The sequence below is a fragment of the Mustela lutreola genome, chromosome 2 (genome assembly GCF_030435805.1).
Source record: "Mustela lutreola isolate mMusLut2 chromosome 2, mMusLut2.pri, whole genome shotgun sequence".
NCBI classification, from domain to species: domain Eukaryota; kingdom Metazoa; phylum Chordata; class Mammalia; order Carnivora; family Mustelidae; genus Mustela; species Mustela lutreola.
This window is the reverse complement of record NC_081291.1, coordinates 166,255,239-166,281,374: the sequence shown is the minus strand read 5'-3', so window position 1 is coordinate 166,281,374 and position 26,136 is coordinate 166,255,239. Positions and strand designations below refer to the sequence as shown.

At 40.5% G+C, this 26,136-nt stretch overlaps 1 protein-coding gene across 26 annotated transcripts in view; it reads left to right on the top strand.

Annotated features, from left to right (window-relative positions):
- Positions 1-26,136, top strand: part of PHLDB2 (pleckstrin homology like domain family B member 2) — a 220,871-nt gene that overhangs the window by 87,057 nt on the left and 107,678 nt on the right. For 22 of the 26 annotated variants that reach the window (XM_059164161.1, XM_059164165.1, XM_059164181.1 and 19 more), the window contains one exon: positions 20,131-20,247. The exons of 2 other annotated variants lie outside the window; for them this stretch is intronic. In XM_059164161.1, the coding sequence (XP_059020144.1) occupies positions 20,184-20,247 (64 nt within the window). In that variant the 5' untranslated portion in view covers positions 20,131-20,183. The remainder of the gene's footprint in view (positions 1-20,130; positions 20,248-26,136) is intronic. 2 more of the 26 variants (XM_059164158.1, XM_059164157.1) reach the window with 1 other exon arrangement.

The window sequence follows — 26,136 nt, the reverse complement described above, 5'->3', positions numbered from 1 at the left end:
AGGGAAATCTTGGCAATCAACAACTGGATCCTACATTTTCTCTCAAATAGGTAGACTCAGGACACAAGAAAACATAATAACATTAGGACAAAGGAGTAATCCTTAAAGCCTAACAGTGATGCCATAATTTGGGCCCATTAGCCCAGAAAGGAACTCTGCCATTCCACATTCTTTTGGCAGTTCTGCCCAGTAAGGTGTGGTCCTATGTGGTGAGGGGGTGAGCGTGGGGATGGGGAGCCAAGCTTGATGAACCAGAACCCTCTGAGAGAGATAGCCTATCTCTGGGAGCAAACCAGGGCTATATATATATCTATATATCTATAAATTATATATCTATAATTTCTCAGTGTGTGTATGTATATAATGTATATAATTTCCAGTCAGGACTTGCTGGGTGGTTTGGAATCACTCTTTATCCGTACTTTCTTCACTTGTAACAAGCACAAGTCCTTTCACTGAGAATGACAAGCTGTTCTTTATGACACTTTGGGGTTTCTGTTTAAACCTAGAATGTTTGGAGTAAGTAAAGCTAACACAAACGGTGAAGCACTCACAGCCCTGGATAAATAAATATCTATCTTATTTATGTAAGCTAATGCCAAATGAATATAAAACAACTCAGTCATCTCTACCTTATATGATTGGGGATAAAAATCGAATCTAAAGATTTCCAAGGAGGAAAACTAGTAAATTTAAGGTAATATAATGATTTAATTAAATTAAATTATTGGATGTTTTGAGTACAGTTCATTCCTTTGCTTTCTTTGTTCTGAAAGCGGATATTGAGGACCTCTGTACAATGATGCTAAGTTAGGCTCTACGTGATACAGCAAACCTAATGAGGTTATTGGCTATTATCTTCCATATGCTTACACTTGATCTTAGCCAAAAGGCTGAGAAGCGATCTTATATATGCTTAAAAAAAATAGTGCATAACACATACCAAGTGCTTAGTCAGTGGTTGTTGAATCCTGAATGAATAATCTATGGCAAAAAAAAAAAAAAAAAACCCACAACCCAGAAATCACCTCTCCTGTTTTATTTCTTTTATCTTGTTATATTTTTAATGATATTTTACAGAATATTTATTTAAAGTGAACATTAAAATTCATTCAATGTGTATCTGTTGGATGGTAAGATGAAGACATTTGACTAGTAAAATTTGACCATTAAAATTTGGCCAAGAGAGCATTAAATTCATTATGCATGTACAAATAATGAACCATATAGTTGGTGACCTCAAAATAGATCACAAACATTTTCATGTGCATGTATTCTATTAAATGAGAATAAACCACTCTCTTTAGAGTGAATTTAAAGTTGACCTGAGAATCCGGAGAAAGCTCGGTAGAGCCAAGTGAGACATGTGTAAGAAAGCGCTCGGTAAAGTGCTATGAAGCTTTTTATAAAGCTCAGAGTTATCAGAACAGAAGCTGGACTTGGGCTGGAGTTGAAGTCCCAGGTCGGCTGCTTACTAGCTGGCCCTTGGGAAAGTTATTCTAACCTGGTAAATTTTAGTTTTCTCAGAGGTAAAATGGAAAAGAATAATACTATCTACATCATGCCTTTTTCGGGACTATGATGTGAGCAAATGCACAAAAGCATTTCCACTTCATGGCTCTTTATAGCAAGAGCTCAGCATCTGCTTTGTCTTCGTCATCATCATTGTTATCACCAGAGGTGGGAATTTTTTCCTTACTGCTCATGCTATAAAATGTCAAGATTGCCAAGGGAAAAAAGGAGGGGAAAAGAGAAAAAAAATTAAACAGAGGTGCTGCTAAACCACACTCTATAATTTCTCACCTATTGGCAAACTGGTCTGCTCAGGCTTGCCTTCCTCGGGTCGGTCCTCCAAGCTATCAAGGTGATTTGTTGAGAACCGAAACCTAACCATCTGATCACCCCTCTGAGGTCCTCCACAGTGGTCTGGGAGCTGCGAGACAGAGTCCAGGGTCTGTACAATGGTGTCTGAGGAGGGTCTCTAGGAACCGATCCCCTGCTCACCCCTTCAACTCCAGTTGTGATCAGGTAGACCAGACCTGGCCACCTCCTGACCAAATCCTAATTCATTACAACTCAGTTAAGAAAACACACAAAAAAACTGAGCAACTCAGCTGAGACTCCCGTTGCCTCTTGGGAAGCTCACCCATTTGTCAAATTGCTTTATAAGAACACTATACAGTGAGGTCCTTCAGGGGAGGGTACCAGGGTTTACCATACGTAATACTTGGCATATTTTAGGGCTCAGTAACTATTTGCAAAGGGATGGCGGGATGAATGCATCCATGAATATGCATACGATAACCAGATGCAAGAAGTACCCTCGTAGGGCTGGAAGGCGGCCAGAATATGACATTCTTCTCCCGAGCAACTTTGAAAACAATGGAAAGGTAGAGGTGGAAGTCTGGCAGGAGATTAAATGTCATCTTCATTACTGATAAAGCTGTTAGGGGAGGGTGTGGCTTGAGGACATGACAAGAGCAGACTTCAAAAAATGAACTCCATAGTTGGAGAGACTTACCCACCAGCGGCCACACGGCTCCTTGCTAGAGGACTTGCCTCTCCACGATGGAGAGTGTGAAGAGGCAGACCGGGCATGTGTAATTCTTAAGGTCAGCTGGCTTCCAAGCACTATCCAGAGCAGTTTATTTCCCAAACGCACCAGTGGGAGAGTTGCCCCTTCTCCTCTGGGTCAGTGAGTGAAGTGGGAGAGGGAGGTCCAGAGGTTGACAGCAGCTGATGTCACTTGGGCTGGTAAACATGGGGCCTGGGGATGTTGCTCTCTGTTCCCTTCCCGGACGGCCCCACGGGAACTGACTGATTTATATGCTGGTGATATTTCCCACGAGGGACAGGAAGAGTGGATTACAAAGATACCTCCAAATTACATATGGGTCAGTGGATTATCTTTTGACTTCCCCCTCTAATTCCTCCTTTCCAGTTGACCTATGAACGCAGATGGAATGACGTACGTTGATAAACTTCTTACCAAGATTTGAAAATTGTTTTGGCTTCTAAAAGAGTACACTTTGTCTTTTATTCAATCAATTTTTTAAAAAAGATTTTATTTATTTATTTGACAGACAGAGATCACAAGTAGGCAGAGAGGCAGGCAGAGAGAGAGGAGGAAGCAGGCTCCCTGCTGAGCAGAGAGCCCAATGCGGGATTCGATCCAGGACCCTGGGATCATGACCTGAGCCAAAGGCAGAGGCTTTAACCCACTGAGCCATCCAGGCGCCCCTTATTCAATCAATTTAATGAAACCTAGCAAATATTTGCTGACACGCAGCCAAGTACCAAGCACAGTAAAATATAAAGATGTGTATACCACAGTGATCCTGTGGAAATTACGATCCACTTAGCATCCAGTGGGTCATTTCTCTCAAGTAGAGAAAAGGGAACTCAATTATGAGAGCAAAATAAACAGACAAATATTTGGCAATCTTTTTTCTAGTGGCTTTGAGCAGTTTAAATGATTGTGCATCCAAAATTTAAGACGTTTTCTCTTCTCTTATCACTAGCATTAATTAAAGCCAAGATACTAACGATAAAGTTCTTGGCAACCACCAGAGTCATTTATCTTCTCTCTTTCTGTCCACCTCGCACCCTCTTGGGAAGACCTGCCATTGGCAAAGGGAGGAACAGGGTGAAAGTGTGCACAAAGGTTGTTGACAGCCAGCACAACTGCTGAAAAACAACTCAGATTAGTGGATGGATAGTTTCATCTCCCTGAAGGAAGGCATCTTACTTACTCCTGTCCTATCCTGTATTCTGGCATCTTGCATTATTCTCTTGTTTGAACTCAAAAAAATCTTGACTTCTCACCTTTCTAAGAATTCTATTTGTTTTTTATTTAACTGGATTCTCAAAGGTTACTCACTTTATTTCACTAGATCTTAAACTCACAATTCTGTTTTGTGTCGTTTTTACTTCCTCTTGTCTTACATCCTCTCATCACCAAATGGAAGAATGACTCAAAAGAAACAGGGAATTGATTCCAATCCCTAACAGATTCAGGTTCAGGGGCTTTTCCCAACTTCAACTTTAAAAAAACCATTATGGAGCCAAGCAATCATGGAGAAATTTGTAATTTTCTTCCCCCAAGAATGCTAAACAATGTACAGAAAGCTAGTAGAATGTGGAGGCACATAAAGCCTCCATATCCTCAGCACTGGTCCTGATTTCTGAAAAGCAGCCTTTCTTCTTCCTCTCATTCCTGTACATCGACTAGATCAACAGCAGGAGCAGGAAGTCATGATTTTCGCTCTAGAATAGCTTGGCAGCGTACACTGCCTGAGGACAAGTAGGGAAACCAGGTCTGGCATTTCTGTTTGAGAAAGAAAGAAACTGGCAACTCTTTACTTGAAATGCTGTATTTTTTTCTATTAACTTATGAGATAGCATATAAATTCATAACAGTGATTTAAAATATAGGTATATATTATATATACATACACGCACTCCTTGGGTGTGTATAAATCACTTGTTTCTAAATATCATGAATAAAGAAAATAGCAAACAGAGTCAACACATCCCAGGGTCTGAGAATGTCATTGTCAGCATGAAGGGCTGTGAGATCTTAGGCGATTAAAACACTCCCGTGCCTTTCTGCTTGCTTTGTAAAGAAAAAGGAAAAGAAAAGGAAGGCATCATTACATGGTTTTTATTGTCCTTGTGTCTGTTCAGAATCTAACAGGGACAGGACACATAAAAGGAAACTGATAACAGTAGGATTACAAATATTGTGGAGACTTATGTAGATAACTTTGCATATGCATTTTAAAATTTTCAAATGTATTATTTAATACTTATCCAAGGCAATGTGTATTAAATATTGAACAGACTTTAAAAGAAGCTTTTCATGTATTAAAAATAATTCATTAGTGGGCTTTGGAGATAATATTCACTTAGTAAAATACACAGTATCTCTTCTGCCCAAAGCATTTTGAAGCTATGCAGGGAAATGAGATCTTTCTAGAAGCTGTGATAAGTACTTTTCTAGGGTCAATAAGATAGAAGGAGCCCATTTGCAAAAATTTTCTTAGAGTCATCAATTTAAATTTGCCCAGAGAAGATATCAGTAATCCTGTGATAGAACTTTGGCTCTATAACATACCCCTATAATACCCTGTGTGAAATCCATTTTTATGGTATGTTTACCCTGTATTTAATATGTCCCAATACCCGGTATTGTTCAAGACAAATTCGAATAAATGCAGCTTATTTCATATGAGACTATACAGGCAGAACATCACTATTTGTCCATGTTTTAGGCAGATCTGTAGATCTCATAGATGCTCTGAATAAAAATATAAATATAGACACAAATGTAGCTTAGGCTACAGCCCAGGTTATAAATGTAAATAAATTCAAGATGGTGACAGATACATTCATGAAGACAAGTTTCACCAATGGGATGTTGCCTTATCTACCAACATTCATGGTAGGTTGGAATGCCCAGAATTAATTACTACAGAATCACATAGATGACAAGAGGTTTTCTTTAGGGTGAGCGGGCTGGGTCAACAAGAGTTATTCCCTCCAACCCTGCGACAGCAGAAGTAGAAAAGATCTGTGGTACTTCCCTCTGACCCTGCCATCTCAGCTGTACACTCTACCCAGATGGGCCACATCTCCTGACTGGCCCTTCCAGAACCAGAATCTAGAAGGCCTGCCCTGACACTCCATCCATGCTGCCAACAGTCACCACCCCAAAAGCACGATTGAACCCTTTATACGTGACACACATTAATGTATACTGAGTCATCATCTGTGCCCCAAACCTAATTGTCCTTCCAGACTTTACTGTTTCTGTCAAGGGCGCCATTTGCTTGTAATGGTATTAAATTTGTGAACTTAAAAGAGCTTGTTATGCTTTTATTAAAGGAAAAAAAAACCAAAGAAGTGCAAAAGGTAAAATTACACAAGTTTTTCAGAGAATTTATTTTATTTTATTTTTTTAAAGATTTTATTTATTTATTTGACAGAGAGAAATCACAAGTAGATGGAGAGGCAGGCAGAGAGAGAGAGAGAGGGAAGCAGGCTCCCTGCTGAGCAGAGAGCCTGATGCGGGACTCGATCCCAGGACCCTGAGATCATGACCTGAGCCGAAGGCAGCAGCTTAACCCACTGAGCCACCCAGGCGCCCCAGAGAATTTATTTTAAAGACCACTTCGCCCCCACACCTTTCCAAAATTCCCAGTTTCCAAACGAAAACAGCATTGTAGCGTTAATTTTAGTATTTTTCTTTTCTGACACTTGGGCTTTTCTTCTGCTTTTAACAAAAATCAGATGACATTACACACACACACGCACATGTATGTTTATAACATGCTGTTTTCATTTAAAACTTATTCAGGTCAGTTTATTTCGAGTTACTTAACACTCATATTACTCCATTGTATAGACATACCACACTTACCCAAGACCTCATTGATGGTTATTTTGGTTTTTTACCATTATGCTGTCACAAATGAGATTGCAGTAAATATCGATGGACATATGGCTGTGAGTACTTTTGCTCTCTTGTCTTTATAAGGCAGATTTTTCAAAAGTGAGAAGGCTATAGCACACATAGGGTATCCTGTTTGAATAACTTTTAATATTCTTGCCCAGTTTTTGGATCAGCTTTTGACTTCTCTTCTCCCTTATACTAATCTTCTTCTTTTTGGCTCCAACTCAAAAATCTATAGAAACATCTTTTGTAATATCATCCTGCCATTTAATCCTGACCTGAATCTCCTGGCTACATTTTTTAGGTACTGGGTAGATACTAACATGCTTGGACACTGACTTTAGTTTCCTAACAGGTCTTTGTTTACCTGGCCTCTCATTCCACACATGACAGTCATATTAATCTTCTCAAAAATTGCCTTATGCCTATCAGATCTCTAGAACCTTCCACAGGTTTCCATTACCTAAAAAATGAATCTTAATCATGCATGCAAGATCCTTCACAGCCAAGCTTCAATCTTTCTCATTTTACCTTTATTTCTCCTATTTAAAAATTAGAATGGTAGCATCAAGAACTGTGCTTTGAATTTTAGTCTATCTAACAAGAAGATGTATGTTCTTACTACTACAACATACTTTGGTATGTTCTTACTACTACAACATACTTCGGTTCAATTCAATAAATATTTTTGTAACATGTAATGTAAAACACTCTATTAGATGCTAGAGAGGATGGAAATTTTAAAAATAGTGGCACATGGTTGACCTTTAATCATGGTTCCTCCACCCCAAATATGCTTTGTGCTATGTGACCTTCCTTCTGGCAATAGCAGGTTTAAACAAACATGGACACCTATCCCAGGTGTCTGTTGCTCTCTAATAAGCCACCCCAAAACTCAATGACTTAAAACAATGACAACATGTACGTGGCTCACACATCTAAAATTTAGGTAAAGCTCAGAGGAGAGGGACACCTGGGTGGCTCAGTTGGTTAAGCAGCTGCCTTCGGCTCAGGTCATGATCCCAGCGTCCTGGGACCGAGTCCCACACCGGGCTCCTTGCTCAGCAGGGAGCCTGCTTCTCCCTCTGCCTCTGCCTGCCATTCTTTCTGCCTGTGCTTGCTCTCTCCCTCTCTCTCCCTCTGATAAATAAATAAAATCTTTAAAAAAAAAAAAAAAAAAAAAAAAGCTCAGAGGAGAGTCTTTGTTTCTGCCCTGCTCAGCGCTCAGCATTGGCTGTGGTGGCTTGGAGGCCAGGATGGGGAATCATATGAAACCTTGTCCACTCCCCAGTCTGAGAGTCGGTGCTGGCTGTCAGCAGGGTCCTCAGTGAGGACTGTAGCCTGGGACACCTTCACATCTCAACTCTATGTAATCTTTTCCCTTTCTTTGGTTCCATGCACAAGCACCCCAAAGGGCCAGGCAGGAGTTGTTTTGCCTATTAGGATTCAGCCACTGAAAGCACGTCATATCACTTCCACTGCAGCTCCCCCAGATCCAAGAGAAGAAGTTGTGGAGCCCCGTCTCCTGAGGAAGGACTGTCAGAGCCACGCCACAAGAATGTGTCATGTTGCATGTGTGTTTATGTGACCATCCGTAGAACACAATATGCCACACCACCTAGAGATGTGCCAGTGACCTGTCATAGGAAAATAATTCAGGACAATCAAATTCCCTTTCAAGCAAATATAGCTTGAGAACAATTTAGAGAATAAAATAGCTGCTGCAGATTAATCTGGAAGAACATAACAAAGAAAGAGGGGGAGGGGCATGAAGAAGCATGTGGTCACTGCAGTTATGGGGTTATAGAAACCAGGAGTAGGAACCCACTTTTAAACATATTCCCAAAAGGGCATGGTAACAAACACGTAATAGGTGCTCAGATATGTCATAGGAAGTAATACGTAAGTGACTAGAAGGAGGGAACCCAAAGCGGGGGGGGTAAGTTTGGAAGGGGAAATATGAGATTCTATTAGAAATATGTTGAGTTTGAGGTTCCAGTGATCGCTCCCCTCTGAGATGTCTGGCAAGCAGTTGGTAAAGAGGGTCTGTGGTCCAGAGAAGAGAACAAGAGTTGGTTGGTAGAAGGACTCAGAAAGCCATGGACAAGGTGAAGCTTTGGCAGGATGAGGCTGTCGAGAAGGAACAGGTAGCGGAAGACCAATGACTCATGAGCAAGCAAAATAACGTGTGCTTGATTCTGTAGGCTCAGCGTCTGAACACCTGGATTTAACATCTGTGATACAGGCTTCACTACTTAACTAAGTGTGTATTTTCTTAGATTTAGCTACTTAATCTCTCTGTACTTTGGTGTCCTGTTATGACATTGTTACAATAATAAAACCTACACTGTAGGGTTATAGATTAAATGATATAATGCCTGTAAAGTACTTGGGACAGAGCTTAGCACATATGAGGCAGTTAATGCATACTAATTTTTTTTAAAAATTTAATTTTGTATTTGAGAGAGAGAATGAGTGGTGGGGAAGGGCAGAGAGAGAGAGAGAGAGAAGCAGGCTCCCTGCTGGGCAGGGACTGTCCCCCCCCTTTCCCCCCCAACCCCGGCCAACTCGGGACTTGATCCCAGGACACCAGGATCATGACCTGAGCACAAGGCAGATGCTTCACAGACTGAGTCACCCAGGTGCCCACCAGGGCATACTAATTTTAATAACTATTGTTATTTTTTTTAACATCTGATGTTTAGGAATGAGCACAGGAAGCGCCAGAGAATAATACTCAGCATAAAGGCCTTAGAAACCCTTATATAACAGTCCTGATAAATGTTCAGAGGAAAAATTCATCTCCTTTCCAAAGTGGTTCCAGGACAATCTCTCTTAGGTGAGATGCAGTTATAGTTACATGCATTGCCAAGTTGCCATACATCAGAGCTGCTGATTTTGTTAATGAAAAGGGGTGACACGGTGAGTTGTATTTTCCATAACAACATTTCACAAAGTTTGTGCTTTTGGAGGAGGCAGAATGATGCGTTGTATCAAAAAAAAAAAAAAAAAAAAAAAAGATGTTCTATATGCAAATAAATTTGAGAAATACTGGATTAAACAAACTTAAATAGATGTTTCCTTTAATGCATCTGCTACCATGAGCCATGGTTTGCTAAGAAGAGGCTATCAACAGCATCGTTTTCCAGCCTCTTATAAGTTTTTTTTAGGGATCATTCTGTTAGCGCTATGTGTAGAACACAACTTCTCAATGCTAGTCAAGGAAGAATCTCTTGAGAAATTTTGTAAGAAAAAAATACATATTATTGGGGCACTTGGCTGGCACAATAAATTAAACATCCAACTCTTGTTTTTGGCTCAGATCTTGATCTCAGAGTCGTGAGATGGAGCCCTGCTTAAAACTTTCTCTCCGTCTCCCTCTACCCTTCCCACCTATGAGCATGCACTCTCTCTCTAAAATAAATTTAAAAATCTTTTTAAAAAATTTTAAAAGAATAAATTTTACTGGATCCACCTCTACAGATTCTGATTAGAAAGTCTGGGCTGGTATTAAGGAATCTGTATTTTTTAAAGTTCCGTGGGGTGGACTTGTCTATAGACAACTAGGAAGAGGAATTTTGCCCTTTGCATAATCCATAATCCCTCCCTTTCCTTCCAACCTGTTCTGAGAAAAAATGGCCCCCACAAAAAAAAGGTAGCAAAAAAAAAAAAAATAGTGGGTGTTAGGAGGTGTTATTCTGCCACCAAGGAGATGAGATAATAGAATATCAACATTCAAAAATTCTTTCACTGAGGTGGCTTTGAAAAGTATGGATCCCAGGCACTCAAGAAAATCTAGAATTTGCTATAAAAACCTGGGAGCTGGGGCACCTGGGTGGCTCAGTGGGTTAAAGTCTCTGCCTTCGGCTCAGGTCATGATCTCAGGGTCCTGGGATCAAGCCCCACATCCAAGTCTCTGCTCAGCAGGGAGCCTGTTTCCTCCTCTCTCTCTGCCTGCTTCTCTGCCTACTTGTGATCTCTGTCTGTCAAATAAATAAATAAAATCTTAAAAAAAAAAAAAGAGTTTCTTCACTCTGTTAAAAAAACAAACAAACAAACAAACAAACCTGGGAGCTTTCCCCATGATCATTGACACTGGCTCAAGCAATTGTCTGGACCCAAAAAATAAGGAATATCCAATAACATATCTGGGTAAATTAACGAGGACAAAGATTCTTCAAACAAACATAGCTGTATGGTTACCTATATACCTGTTATGCTTTCAAAAGCCTTTAGATAATTGATGAAAGCTAATGATATCATATATATATTATATGTATATATATCAGAAAAATATAATTATGGAAACATAACTGTATGCTCTACATGTAAAGAAATTTGAATTATCATTCCATGGGATTAGTGGTCATCTAACAGATTTCCAAGAATTTCCAACAGAACTTTGAAACAAAGTTAGATTCAAATGTTTTGTTTTGTTTTTTTGACTTGCCTAGAACTCATATCTAACACAGTGGGAACAATTGTGTTCTCTGTAGGCCTATTTCAAATTTAATCTAAGAAAAGTCTCCTTACCTGAGATTTACCTGGAAACCAATCAGACCTGAGAATACACAACCTAAGAGATGTATTGTTAAATCTAATCTAAGAGAGATTGTCCTAGAACCATTTTGGAAAGAAGACAATTTTTTCCTGTGAACATTGCATCAAGGAAGAACTCAGCTAAGAGTGAATGGCTTACTCTATTTCCACTTTTACAGCCTGCTTTAAAACTTTTATGGGAAAAATAAAAGGAGATAAAAGCATGGATCACTTCCACACTTCTCTCTACACACTAAAGCAACTGTTCATTTTCTATGTCCGGCAGGATGGGTTTTGGTTGTGGTCAGTTCTGGCCTTTTCCAACACCCCTGGCACCGAGGGGATGGGAGTGAGGGTGAATTAGTCTATGAAAGGCAGCCTGCGCTACAATTTTCCAGACTGGGGGGGGGGGGATCCTAAAAAGATAAAACCACTAAATGCAATACATGGTCCTAGTTTAGCTCCGACAAAGAATACTGTTGGGACAAGCAATTAAACTTGAAAGGAGTTTGTAAATTCAATGCTAGTGTCAATGATAATTTCTTGATTTTGATCCTGATATCATGAGTCTCTAACAAATGTCCTTGTTTGATGGGGTATGTGATGGGCACCATGTTCAAAACTTAATACAAATGGTTCCAGGAAAAATCAGCAAAAATACCCTCTGTGTTCTTGCAGCTTTTCTGAAGCTTGAAGTTATTCTAAAACTAGCAAAACTAAAATTGGCACTAATGAGTTAACATTTATTTTGTTGTTTGTGTTAGTTTATTGTTGATTGTCTCAGGTTCTCTGATTTTCTCAGGTTCTCTGAGTAACCTATCATATCATCTGAAAATAGTTTCACTTCTTTTCCCATTCCTGTACCTCCTATTGTTCTTCCCTTTTAAATTGTACTGGCTAAGACCTCTAGAACAATGTTCAGCAGTAGTGGTAGAGATAGTAAGATCAGTAGACCTAGTAAGCATTCTGGACTCTTTCCTAATCTTAGTGGAAGTGTCTCTAGTATTTCCTCATTATGTACAATGCTGATTTTAGGACTGAGGTATTCTGTTTAGGAAATATGCTTCAAATCTTATTTTCTTGAGTGTTTTTATCAGGAAGTTTTGTCAAAAGCTTTTTTTTTTATACAGGGGATGATCACATACTTATTCCTCTTACATCTACTGATTTGCTATTTATATTACTAGATTTCCTAATACTGAATCATCCTTGCATTTATGAAATAAACCTCATTTGGTCATGGTATGTATTTTCTTAATGTGGTGTTGGATATTGTTTTCAAATACTTAATCCATATTTTTTGCATTGACATTGGATGATTGCTTGCAAAAGTATTTGCATATTAGAGTCATGTTCCTCCACTGTTCTTAGCAGAGCAGTCTCCATGAGAGGGAGCTTGGTGACAACAGAAAGGTTATTGAAGGGGCACCTAGGTGTCTCAGTCAGTTAAGCATCTGCCTTCGGCTCAGGTCATGATCCTGGGGTCCTGGGATTGAGCCCCACATTGGGCTCCCTGCTCAGTGGGAAGCCTGCTTTCCTTCTCTTTCCACTGCTTCTGTGTTTGTGCTCTCTCTCTCTCACTCTCTCTCTTTCTGTTAAATAAGGAAATAAAATATGTATTTTTTAGAAGAAAGATTGTGGGAGGTGGGGGCAACGGAGAGATGGAGAGACCCTTCTTCGGAGTCCCACAGACCTTTAGATGTTTGCTGGCCCCCTCCGCTGACTGACTTTTTGACCTTGGAAAAGTTCATCCTTCTCTTCTACCTTCTATTCCCTCATATGTCAGATGACAAACCCACCTCCAATAAATTAGACTACATGATGTCTGTGAAAACTTCAGCACGATGTCTGGCGCAGTGGCAGCCCACATAAGCATTGAGATATTTTATCATAAGTATTTTTCTCCTGCTCTTCCTCACATTATAAAGAAAGCAGTGCTGGAATATATGTGAAGAGATACCATAGTTTCCTCAGGAGACACTCAGGGTCCCTGTTTCAATGGTTCCCAGCATTTTGCTATGATTGCCCAGCACAGAAGACATTGAACTAGATGAGTATGTTTTGTTTGCTTTTCCAGTTACCCTGCTCTACACTAGAGCTCTGTATGTGAATAGTTAAGACTTGAGGAGTGCCAAGCGGAGACAGGAGGGAGGACAGTGAAAGGAGTGGAAAAACAAGATACAATTTCTTCAGCCCTTACCCCATGCCAAGAACTACTTTAGCTATATCAGTAGTAAAATCGGTGAGGAAAGTTGAGAGGTAGCATCAAGATCTCAAAACCTGAGAGAAGCATCTTGAAAGGCAAATAGGCAAGAGTACTGTTTCCCTGTCTAAGAGTTGAGATTAGTTTCTGTTCTTTTCTTCTCACTCACAACCTCTCAGAGTAGAGGGGACTGGAGAGACACATTCTCTCTTGGCTCCTTTATCTCTCAGTGTTCCACACCTCAGGAAACCACTCGGTCCAACGTAGTGGTCCTGCTCCTAAGACTCCTGAGTGTGAACGAGGTTAGGACAGACCTAATTTGTGGATGTGTTTATTCTACAACTCTTCCTTACTGACACATTTATTTTACAACACTTGGTGTGGATGGCAGAAATGAAAACACTGTCTACTACTCTCAGATTGGTGGAGTGCTCCCACAAGGTGCTGTGGGAGAGCCAGGGGAGAAGAGGTTGGCCTAAAGGCATTTGTGCTGAACCTAGAAAGTTGAAGCTGAGTGGAATGGCAAGTCTTGTGGGAAACAGCATAGAACAGGGATTTTAAAAAGAAGCTCCAGACTGACACAGACCTAGATACATATAGATATAGATATAGATAGATAGAGATATAGATATATTAAGACCTTTTATTTTTTTAATAATTTTTTTATTTTTATTTTTTCAAAATTTCTTTCCAGCTTAACAATATTCATTGTTTTTGCCCCACACCCAGTGCTCCATGCAATACATGCCCTCCCTAATACCCACCATCTTGTTCCCCCAACCTCCCGCCCCCCACCCCTTCAAGACCCTCAGGTTGTTTTCAGAGTCCATATGGTTCAGTGAGGACATGGTTCACCTCCCCTTCCATGGTTCACCTCTCCTTCCAATTTCCCCCAACTCCCTTCTCCTCTCTAACTCCCCATGTCCTCCATGCTATTTGTCATGCTCCACAAATAAGTGAAACCATACGATAATTGACTCTCTCTGCTTGACTTATTTCACTCAGCATAATCTCTTCCAGTCCCATCCATGTTGCTACAAAAGTTGGATATTCATCCTTTCTGATGGAGGCATAATACTCCATAGTGTAGCTGGACCACATCTTCCTTATCCATTCGTCTGTTGAATGGCATCTTGGTTTTTTCCACAGTTTGGCGACCATGGCCATTGCTGCTATAAACATTGGGGTACAGATGGCCCTTCTTTTCACATCTGTATCTTTGGGGCAAATACCCACTAGTGCAATTGCAGAGTCATAGGGAAGCTCTATTTTTAATTTCTTGAGGAATCTCCACACTATTCTCCAAAGTGGCTGCACCAACCTGCATTCCCACCAACAGTGCAAGAGGGTTCCCCTTTCTCCACATCCTCTCCAACACATGTTGTTTCCTGTCTTGCTAATTTTGGCCATTCTAACTGGTGTAAGGTGGTATCTCAATGTGGTTTTAATTTGAATCTCCATGATGGCTAGTGATGATGAACATTTTTTCATGTGTCTGATAGCCATTTGTATGTCTTCATTGGAGAAGTGCCTGTTCATATCTTCTGCCCATTTTTTGATATGATTATCTGTTTTGAGTGTGTTGAGTTTGAGGAGTTCTTTATAGATTCTGGATACCAACCTTTTGTCTGTACTGTCATTTGCAAATATCTTCTCCCATTCTGTGGCTTGCCTCTTTGTTTTGTTGACTGTTTCCTTTGCTGTGCAGAAGCTTTTGATCTTGATGAAGTCCCAAAAGTTCATTTTCGCTTTTGTTTCCTTTGCCTTTGGAGACATATCTTGAAAGAAGTTGCTGTGGCTGATATCGAAGAGGTTACTACCTATGTTCTCCTCTAGGATTCTGATGGATTCCTGTCTCACGTTGAGGTCTTTTATCCATTTTGAGTTTATCTTTGTGTACGGTGTAAGAAAATGGTTGAGTTTCATTCTTCTATATATAGCTGTCCAGTTTTCCCAGCACCATTTATTGAAGAGACTTTTTTCCACTGTACATTTTTTCCTGTTTTGTTGAAGATTATTTGACCATAGAGTTAAGGGTCCATATCTGGCTCTCTACTCTGTTCCACTGGTCTATGTGACTGTTTTTAAGCCAATACCATGCTGTCTTGGTGATTACAGCTTTGTTGTAAAGCTTGAAATCAGGTAATGTGTTGTTGCCAGTTTTATTTTTGTTTTTCAACATTTCCTTAGCAATTTGGGGTCTCTTCTGATTCCATACAAATTTTAGGATTATTTGCTCCAGCTCTTTGAAGAATTTTGATTGGAATGGCACTAAAAGGATAGATTGCTCTAGGCAGTATAGACATTTTAGCAATGTTTATTCTTCCAATCCAAGATCATGGAATGGTCTTCCATCTTTTTGTGTCTTCTTCAATTTCTTTCATGGGTGTTCTGTAGTTCCTTGAGTATAGATCCTTTACCTCTTTGGTTAGGTTTATTCCCAGGTATCTTATGGCTCTTGGTGCTATAGTAAATGGAATCGATTCTCTAATTTCCCTTTCTGTATTTTCATTGTTAGTATATAAGAAAGCCACTGATTTCTGTACATTGACTTTGTATCCTGCCACGTTACTGAATTGCTGTATGAGTTCTAGTAGTTTGGGGGTGGAGTCTTTGGGGGTTTTCCATATAAAGAATCATGCCCTCTGTGAAGAAAGAGAGTTTGACTTCTTCACTGCCAATTTGGATAACTTTTATTTCTCTTTGTTATTTAATTGCTGTTGCTAGGACTTCTAATACTATATTGAACAAGAGTGGTGAGAGTGGGCATCCTTGTCGTGTTTCTGATCTCAGCGGGAAGGCTGCAAGCTTTTTCCCATTGAGGTTGATATTTGCTGTGGGTCTTTCATAGATAGATTTTATGAAGTTCAGGAATGTTCCCTCTATCCCTATACTTTGAAGCGTTTTAATCAGGAACGGATGCTGGATTTTGTCAAATGCTTTTTCTGCATCAATTGAGAGGAACATGTGGTTCTTCTCTCAATATATATTTTTTTTATTTGACAGACAGAGATCACAAGTAGGCAGAGAGGCAGGCAGGGGTGGGGGTGGGGTGGGGAAGCTGGCTCCCTGCTGAGCAGAGAGACTGATACAGGACTCTATCCCAGGACCCTGAGATCATCACCTGAGCTAAAGGCAGAGGTTTAACCCACTGAGCTACCCAGGCACCCAAGACCTTTTTTTTTTTTAAAAGATTTTATTCATTTGTCAGAGAGAGAGAGAGAGCACAAGCAGGGGGAGCAGCAGGCAGAGGGAGAAGCAAGCTCCCTGCTGAAGAAGAAACCCAATGCAGGATTCTATCCCAGGACCCTGAGATCACTACCTGGGCCCAAGCCAAAGGCAGGTGCTTAACCAGCTGAGCCACCCAGGCGTCCCTCTAGGTCTAAATATTTTGTCTCTGTTTCTTTCTTGCTATTAACCTTGAACAAGTTCCTTACATTTTTCTGAACTTCAATTGTATTGTCTGCAAAATAATGGAAAAGTACCTAATATATATGTGTGTTTGTGGCAAAGATTAAAAGAGATAATGTAAATGAAACCCTTAGCATGATGCTTGGCTTGTGAATCCTCAAACGTAATGGCTATTATTATCATTATCTGGTCTTCAGAGGTGTTCCTTAGCTCTTGCCTCTATCCATAGTCCTTTCCTCAGACCCAGAGCTTCTTTTTTTTTTTTTTTAAACAAATTACTGAGATTTAATTCCTATACCATACAATTCATCCATTTAAAGTATAGACTTCAATGGTTTTTTAAATGTATTTGCAGAATGTTCCACAATCTAATTTTAGAACATTTCTGTTAACCCCAAAAATAAACTTTTTTTTTTTAGATTTTATTCATTTATCTGACAGACAGAGATCACAAGTAGTCAGAGAGGCAGGCAGAGAGAGAGAGGAGGAAGCAGGCTCCCTTCTGAGCCGAGAGCCCAATGTGGGGCTCGATCCCAGGACCCTGGGATCATGACCTGAGACAAAGGCAGAGGCTTTAACCCACTGAGCCACCCAGGTGCCCCAACCCCCAAAATAATAAACTTTATACCCATTATCAGTCACTTCCTACCCCGACCTTTCCCCCAGAGCCAGCTCCAGTCTACTTTCTGTCTTTATAGACTTGCCTGTTCTGGACATTCTATACAAATAGAATCATATCATATAAGATGTGGTCTTTTGTGACTGGATTTTTTCACTCAGCATAATATTTTCAAGGTTTGTCGGTGTTGGAGCATCCTTTCTTTTTTATTGCCAAGTAATATCCCATTATACAGATCTACCACATTTCATTTATCCATTCACCTGTTGGAGGACATGTGGGTTGTTTCTGCTTTTTGTTTCTTATGAATAATAGTGATACAGACATTGGTATGCAAGTCATGTGTGAATATGTGTTTTCATTTCTTTGGGGTATACACTTATAAGTAGAATTGTTGGAACTTACGGCAACTCCATGTTTAATCATTTGAGAAACTGCCACATTGTTTTCCAAAGTGGCATTTTGTTTTTCCAGAAGCTCCTTGCGTGTATCCTGTCCAACACTTGTTATTATCTGTCTTTTTATTAAAGCCACCCCCATGGGTGGAAAGTGGTATCCCATTGTGGTATTGACATGTTTTTCCCTAATGATTAATGATGTTCAGCATCTTTTCATCTGCTTAATGGCTATTTGTATATCTTTTCTGGAGAAATTCAGATCCTGTGACCATTTTGATTTTTAAGAATCCTTTGACATTCCAGATTACATGTTCCTTATCAGATGTATGATTTGCAAATATTCTCTACCATTCTGTGGGTTGTTTTTTTCCTTTCTTGATGGCATTATTTGTGGCACAAAGTTTTTCAAGCTTTTTTTTTTTTAGTATTTTATTTATTTGACAGAGAGAGATCACAACTAGGCAGAGAGGCAAGCAGAGAGAGAGGAGGAAGCAGGCTCCCTGCGGAGCAAAGAGCCCGATGCAGGGCTCAATCCCAGAACCCCAGGATCATGACCTGAGCCGAAGGCAGAGGCCCCAACCCACTGAGCCATCCAGACGCCTCCAAGCTTCTTTTTAATATAACTTTGGAAGACTATGTTTCAGCATTTATCTCCTACAAAAATGTTCAAGCTGATGGACTCTCCATGGGAGACTTGGTCTTGTACTTCCCTGATAATCATGAGGCCCTCATCATGTAAAAATCCTCAGCTTTTAATGCTTCTGGCCATGGTCATTGATCTATGTAGGCATTGTCCTCATCACCTTTCCTCTATGAACTCTGTTGAAAGGAGGAGCACTTCTTCTAGTCAAGGCCAATCCTCTAGCTGGGTTCTTGACACAGTCCTTACTCTCTCTCCCACAACCTTGCTCATCACTTCATCTCCCTCCCTTCTAGATCTTTACCATTTCCCTCTTTATCTTCTCTCAACATATGAGCCAGCCTAACTTGACTATTTTGAGAAGAAGCAAAGCTTCTCATGATCTGACCCTCCAAATTTCCACCTCTAGCCATGATCTCTACCCTTCACTTTGCCTGGATGCTTTACTGACATATTCCAAATCAACACATCCAAAACTGAATTCCCTTCCTCACTCTACATCTGCTCCACTTCCAGTATTTCCATTCTTAGATAATGGCATCATCATCTATCAGCTACCAAAATCACACCATACTCTCCCATACCTTTCTTCCAGTACCAATAAATCATCTTGAGTTATCTTGTGCTGATAATATATATATATCTATCTCTATGCCTATGCCTATTTCTAGATCTATATGTATATCACAGTCTGAACCTTGTTATCTTAAACAAATGCCCTACTTTAGTTTCTTAATGTCTCTTCCTAGAAATATTGCATAGACCTCTAACTGGTCTTTCTGCCTCTAGTTCTTAAAATCCATCCTCCTTAATATACCAAGAATAATTTAAACAAAACCCAATACTCTTTCAGCATCTTAATAGTAGCTGAGGGCTGTTACCTTACAAAGTAACATGCATTATTGACTTTTAATAACTCTTTTATTTGTCCTAAGTGTTAGGTCTCTCATCTGTGAAATGGGAATAGTAATACTTAGTCTTAGAGCCACTGTGAAAATTAGATGAGAAATATTTGGCATAGCAGGTGCACAATAAATTGGATCCCTTACATGACGGTGGGACCACATCACCTCCTGGGGCACCTCTGAGTCTGCAGAGAAAATTGGACTCATGAGAGTTGAGAAAGACATGACTTAAAGTCAAGAGCTCCTTGGGGAGCTCTTAAGAACAAAGACATTGGTTCCCTTCTCTATAATATGAGATTTTGTAAAAGTTAAAAGATATAATAAAGACTAAGTACCTAATAGGATGGTTGGCAAAGCATGGGATGAAAAACAGAAAATAAGAAACAACAAAACCCAAGCTGGGACAACTATGTTGAGAAACTGACTGTTCTGTCTAAATATGCTTGTTTGCTGGCATCTGTTTTTTTAAATCTGTAACAATTCTACCCAAAGAGGTGTGTGTGTGTGTGTGTGTGTGTGTGTGTGTGTGTGTGTGTTTTAAGGATTTTATTTATTTATTTGAGAAAGACTGAGAATGAGAGAGAGAAAGTGCATGAGCAGGGGGAGGGGCAGAGAGAGAAGGAGAAACAGACTTCCTGCTGAACAGGGAACCTGACGGGGGCTCTATCCCAGGATCATGAGATCACGACCTGTGCTGAAGGCAGACACCTAACCAACTGACAACTGAGCCACCCAGGCTCCCTCCCTCCTCCCCCCACTGTCAAAGTGTGCTGTTGCTGGTGATGGGGTTTAAATCTGTCATTCTAAAGGGTCGCCTGCAGTGGGATTAGAAGATGATCAAGGATGTCTGTTTTTCAAATTCAACAGCCACTCATGTTCCCCATATGTTAGCTCTGTTGACCTTCAGTTTTCAGAGGTTGCCTTGACTTCCCAGTCCTGGTACTTTTCTTTTCTCACCAAGTACAGGCCGGCATCGATCCCAGTTTCTCTTCTGAGATTCAGCAGAAGTTCCTGATGGAGGAAGGCAATACCCAGAGAGAGGAGCCTGAGCAGGAGGGAGCTGACAAAGTGGCTACCGGTAAGAACTCTCAGTGTGCACGTCATTGATGGAGATTGTCGATAAATATTCACCAGTACCTACTCTCCATCATACCTACTAGAAATGATCTGGCATTTTCCAGCATAAATTCAAGAGTCCAGCAAGCACGAGAAAAATCTCTGCAGGCTGGCAATCCTTGCCTAGAGCTTCAGCCCTGTGCTTACTTACCTCACTGAAGACATGTTGAGGTCTGTTTAGACCAGAGGTTAGAATGACAAGCAGGCCAAAGTAGCTGGTGTGGAGAGGTCTTTTTCAGTGACTCCTCGGTCATTCAAAAATTAAAGCCAACACAGAAAAAGCTGAGATGGGATGCACAGAGAAAGGTGTCCCGTCTTTTAGGCTCTCTTAGAGGAGCAGTGGATTTTGCTGCCTCTTCCAGGAGGGCAGAGGTCCCACGCAGCCATTCCCATCACAGGGCTGGTAGTGGCTGTTGAAATCTTTGTAATGTATTCCCCCATATTCAAAACAGAATGAAGGGACTCAAAAAATGTCTATTTTCCTCATTATTTTTGATTCTACCTCAGATGATCAAGTCATGGGCCAGGACAGGGAAAGGGCTACTGAGGGATATGCTGGGGACCACGTGTCAGTTAACCTCACTAGTGTTTCCCTACCATGAGCTGTTACATGTCTGCACTGCCAAGTCCTCTTCTGTGAAGGGAGGGTGATTTCATGTTGGATTTAATTTTTCATTGACTCATTCTGCAAAGTCCTAGACATAGGAGGTAAAATAGAAAGGTATCAGTCTAGGTTCTCCAAAGAACCACAATCTCTCTCTGTATATATACACATATATACATATATATGGGTGGGGTGGGGAAAGATTGATGGATTGATTTTATAGAATTGTCGCCTACAGTTGTGAAGCTTAGCAGGTCTGTAGGGCTGGTCACAGGCTGGAAATCCAGGCAACGTTTCTATGCGATAGCCTTGAGGAGAATTTCTTCTTCCTTGGGAAACCTCAATCTTTGCTCTTAAATTCTCTACGAATGTATGAGACCTAATCACATTATAGAAAGCAATTGCTTTACTCAAAGTCTATTGATTTAAATGTTAATCATAGTCCCCCCCCCAAAAAAAAAAAAAAACTTCATAGTGACATTTAGACTGTTGTTTGACCAGTCTAACCATAGCCTAGCAAAGCTGGCACAAAATTAACCATCACTGCCTTCTTACTTGACCAAGGCCAGGGATAAAGTTGGGAAAAGCTTTCTGGAAAGTATGTTTTCTGAACTATTGCTGCTTATTAAGAAAGAATGAGTATGACGCATGCAAAAAGCCACAAGTAGTGTACTGAGATTGAAAGCAGCCCTCTCTGCAGGCTGGGGGGTAGGAAATGGTCAAGCTACCCGCTAGGAAAATAACCTGACCTAACCAAATTGTTTGTTTTCTGTTTATTTGCTTAATGAGAAGCTGAGGGTTCTGGATTTATTTTAGCCTAATGTCTTGATGGAGTCACTGAGGAATTCTTAAGCACTGAGGTGATGAGATTAGATTTTCAGTATTCAATACTGTTCTCATTAAGTACACAATGTGTCTACCATGTCTGAAATACTATGGGAAGCCCAGGTCGTATAATGGTGATTCACGTGGAGGAGTCCCTGATTTCAAAGCTTGGGATTCTAGTGGGGACCTAGTGGGAAAAAGGACAAATGAAATAGTTATGAATTTTAGGTGAGTGCTCTTGAGACTGGAGGCTTGATTTGGAAGCTTACAATTCCAATGTCTGCCTACACCTGTCCCACTGGGCCATGATGTTCCTGTCCTAAGTGCAAACTTCAAATACTGAGTAATCCCTCAGTGATAGCCCCATAACCTCATCCCTCCTCCTGCCCAAATACTTTTGATACTTTCTCTCTTTCCGAACTGTGTATCTTAGCTTTCCCTTTAGACTCTTTCCATCTTCCTTTGCCTTGGGTGAGCCTTGCCAACCACACACCACTGTCTCTCTAGCTTCAGGTCCAATGAAATCATATCTTCCCTATGCCCCGGGCTTGCTCCTGGGCTCCTTCTCTAGGAGTGAAGTTAAGAATACTAGGAGATCAATGAAGGTAAAGGGAATGGAGAAAAGAGATCTACTGACAGACATTTAAGAGGTAAAGATGATCTGGTTTGGCAATGGATTAGTAACAGGGGTTGGGGAAATAAGACTGAAGACATTTTCCAGACTGGGGGGATTGGATGACTGAATGTAAAGGGTGACTTTTCATTTAATTATGGACTATAAAAAGGAGGAGAGTTGAGAGATGTACGTGGAATAAGGAAATGATGATTTGGGGACACCGGGTCTGCTGTGCCCAAGGGACTCCCTGTAAAGGTGTACAGTATGTGATCACCACCTTCCTTCTTGTGTACCCCTCAACCCTCTTCTTTCTTATACTAAGGACTGTGACAGCAACAGCTGGAAGAGAAAAAGAGAGGTTGATATTTCCAATAGAATCAAAGCATTCAACTATTTATGGAGTCCTAGAGAATTTAACCTGAAATGCTAATAGCTCATTAGAGCTAAAACTTTCTTTTGAGATCTAATTATCAATGAGTTATTAATTAGGGGTAATGTTGCTCTCCATCCATATGGATCCTTCAAAACTGACTGTGTAAGGAATTTTCCACCTGGATAGTCACTTTGATGAACTTCACAAGCCAGATGGGATGGGGGAAAAAACTAGCGTGAGTAATAGGAAAACAATAAATCACATCAGGGTTTGTCTTGATGCCTATCAGTGTGAATGGACAAGAGGAATGGGGAGCACTTAGGTGATTTCCCCCCACCAGCACTCCTGCTGTTGGGGATCCTCAAACTTTATCCAGGCTTTTTTGTAGAGGAAACAGAGGAAGAGCTACTTTTCTGCCAGCAGGCTTGGGATGGGGGAGAGAAATGAACCCTTTGAAAGTATCGACATTTGCCTTCTTGACTGGCAAATTCATTTCAAAGGATGTAAGTTTTTTCTTGTACTGTACGGGGTTGATAAGACTTTTATAAAAGCTGTAATATTACTTACTAGAGGCACAATATATTCATCAACTGATGTTCAAGTTCTGGAGATTCTTATGTCAATCTTATAAATACAAGACTAATATCAGGAATCAACCTCTTGAACAATCAGAGAAAGACCTTTTAAATAGAGTTTCTTTTGGTTCCTGTTTGAGAAAGAGCAAAGGAATACCATTTTCTTTAGGCATAACTGTAACTCATGTAAACTTGGTTCTTGGCAAAAGCCAGAAATTCAAATGACTCTAGAAGAACTGTCTTAGTCATAAACATAAACTATCTGTATCTTAGTCATAAACATGGCTATCTGTATCTCAGAACTAAATGCCTCAAACAACCACATACAACTTCCTGAGTGCTGACACTCAATCTCTAGCCAGCGTTGAGTTCTAAACACAAATGTTTTCATTAGCTCTCTTAACTCCCCCAGAGAGAAACAGTGCAATTATCCCCATAATGTGAAACATTATAAAAAAGTTCAAGTGAGTAGCCCCAAACCCCCGGTGACACAGCTGGCTCCCTGGAATATTAAAGCATTGACTTTCCAGTCCAACACTTGGCCCAACAGCCCAAAGGTACCTGTTCTGTGCTCATTTCTGTGAGCCTCTTTTAATCTGTAACTATGGAATCATCCTAACCCGAGGAAAAGAATGGCAGTGAGGAGTGGACAGAGAGATTTGGTGTCTTGACTGAGCCTTTAGTGAATATGCGACTGCGCAGCCTTGACTCGGATTGACAGCTTTGCTTAACATGTGAGGAAAGAGAATCCTATGGCTTTACTGGAGTCTTCAAACTCTGTGGCTGGAGCTCATCTTTCTCTTTCATCCAGACCCATATAATCAGTGTCCACTTCCTACACAGCCGCCGGCTCTTCCTGTATTTGTCCAGCAAGGAGGAGCCAGTGCAAGTTTAGAGCAAGGAAATGACCTAACTAAAATAGTATTAGACATGAAATCTAAAATCCAAAGCCCTATTCTTCCCCTCCCTCCCATAGCTGGCCCCAACTCCCCCGTGTTGTCTCTCACGTTTCCATCCGTGTGGGATGCCCTGCTTCTCTAGTCCACCTGGGCTTCTTTATGAACGCTCTCTCTTCTGTCTAGAAGGGACCTTTCTCCATAGAAAGATCACATGTGTTGTCTTCCTTGATAGACTCACTGGGTAGAGAGAAACCCTTCCCTGAACCCACTTGTATCACTTTTTTACAGTATGTTTTATTGTATGTTACCATGTTACAGTTCCCTGCTTGGCAGTAAACTTCTTATCTAGAGCCACATAATAAATGATTTATTTTAGCTCTATCTTCCACTCATCCGGGTATATCATGTGGAACACAGTAGATGCTTAGTAAATTTGCCTTCGTGTTTAACATTCCTCATGTGCTGAATCCCGTCTGCTGCTCTGAGTTGGCAGAAGTCTCTAGAGCAGCGAGGTCTGTCTAGATCCAACACATCAATCTGAGCCCTTATCCCTATCCAACAGGCTCAGAGAAGTACGCTATATCCTGTCCTATCATATTATATAGCATACCATAGCCTAACATGTCATGAAGGAATTTGAAGTCAAGGAATGAGATAACTGGTGAAATGGTGAGAGTCAGGTGAAAGGGAACACAAAGGGGAGAGGCAGACAGGCTAAGCTCCCTGCATTACGCAGGAGCGGTGTTCATGGGGGTACTGCTGTTCTCTGTGATGGGCAGATAAGCTACAAAGAAAACCCAAGGCTGTCATGCAGGAAAAGTCGACCAATTCAGGCTCTTTGAATGATTAGAAAAATGGGCCTGATAAACACTGCTGGGATAGGTTAATCTAAAGTCTCTCTCTTTCTCTCTGTCTCTGTCTCTCTCTGTCTCTCTGTCTCTCTCTCTCACACACACACACACACACACACACACACACACACCCAGCATCCTTTTCCTGCCTGATTCCAGTACAAACTCACAGACAAGGTTGGAGACAGGGCTGAAAGAGAACATCTGATGCAGAAATTAATCAGATGGTCCATGTGTATTTAGATTACTCTCATAATCGGAGAAGCAATCTTAATAGTTTGAACATAAAGTCGTACACAGGGATAAATTCCCACCTTAGCTTTGGTTAATTTTATGGCATTAATTTGAAGAGCCAATGTGTTGTGTCTACTTCATATTTTAAAAACATATTTGAGAACACAGAGTAAAGTCCAAATATCCAGTAAGGTTATTGGAATAAAAATACATCAAAGATGTAAAAAAAAAAAAAGTAGTAGGAAACAAAATCTTTATTTCCATGATACAATCATTTAATGACTTTGAGCTTCCTGGCAACCAGGATACAAAGGGAAACATGGGTTTACATAGTTCTCCTTAACGACGAATGCAAATCCACTGTGAAAATAGATGAAATACCTTTTCTAAGAAATGAAAGAACATCGACTTTTTAAGAGAGAGAAAATGTATCCTAGTACTAAATTCTAAAATGAGTTTATGGTGGGGAACCCGACTTACATAGGATAGTACAAACGAAAGGCTTGATGTTATTGACAACAGTTCCACAAGAGAAGGTAAATTAGGTTGGAAATTTCTCTTTTGGTCAGGACTTCATGCTGAGTGAAATACACCAGACACAGAAAGAAAAAAACCTGCATTATCTCACTTATATGTGGAATCTACAAAGAGTTGATTACAGAGAAGCAGAGAGCAGAAAGGAGATAACCAGAGACAGGGAGGTGGGGAACATGGGGAGATGTTGGCCAAAGAGTATGGAGTTAAAGTTAAAGTATAAATAAGTCTGGAGATCTAAGGTGTAACAGGCTGACTAGAGTTAATAATATTGTATTGAATATTGGACAGTTGATAAAAGGGTAGATTTCTGGTGTTCTTACCCCCTCACAAATAAGGT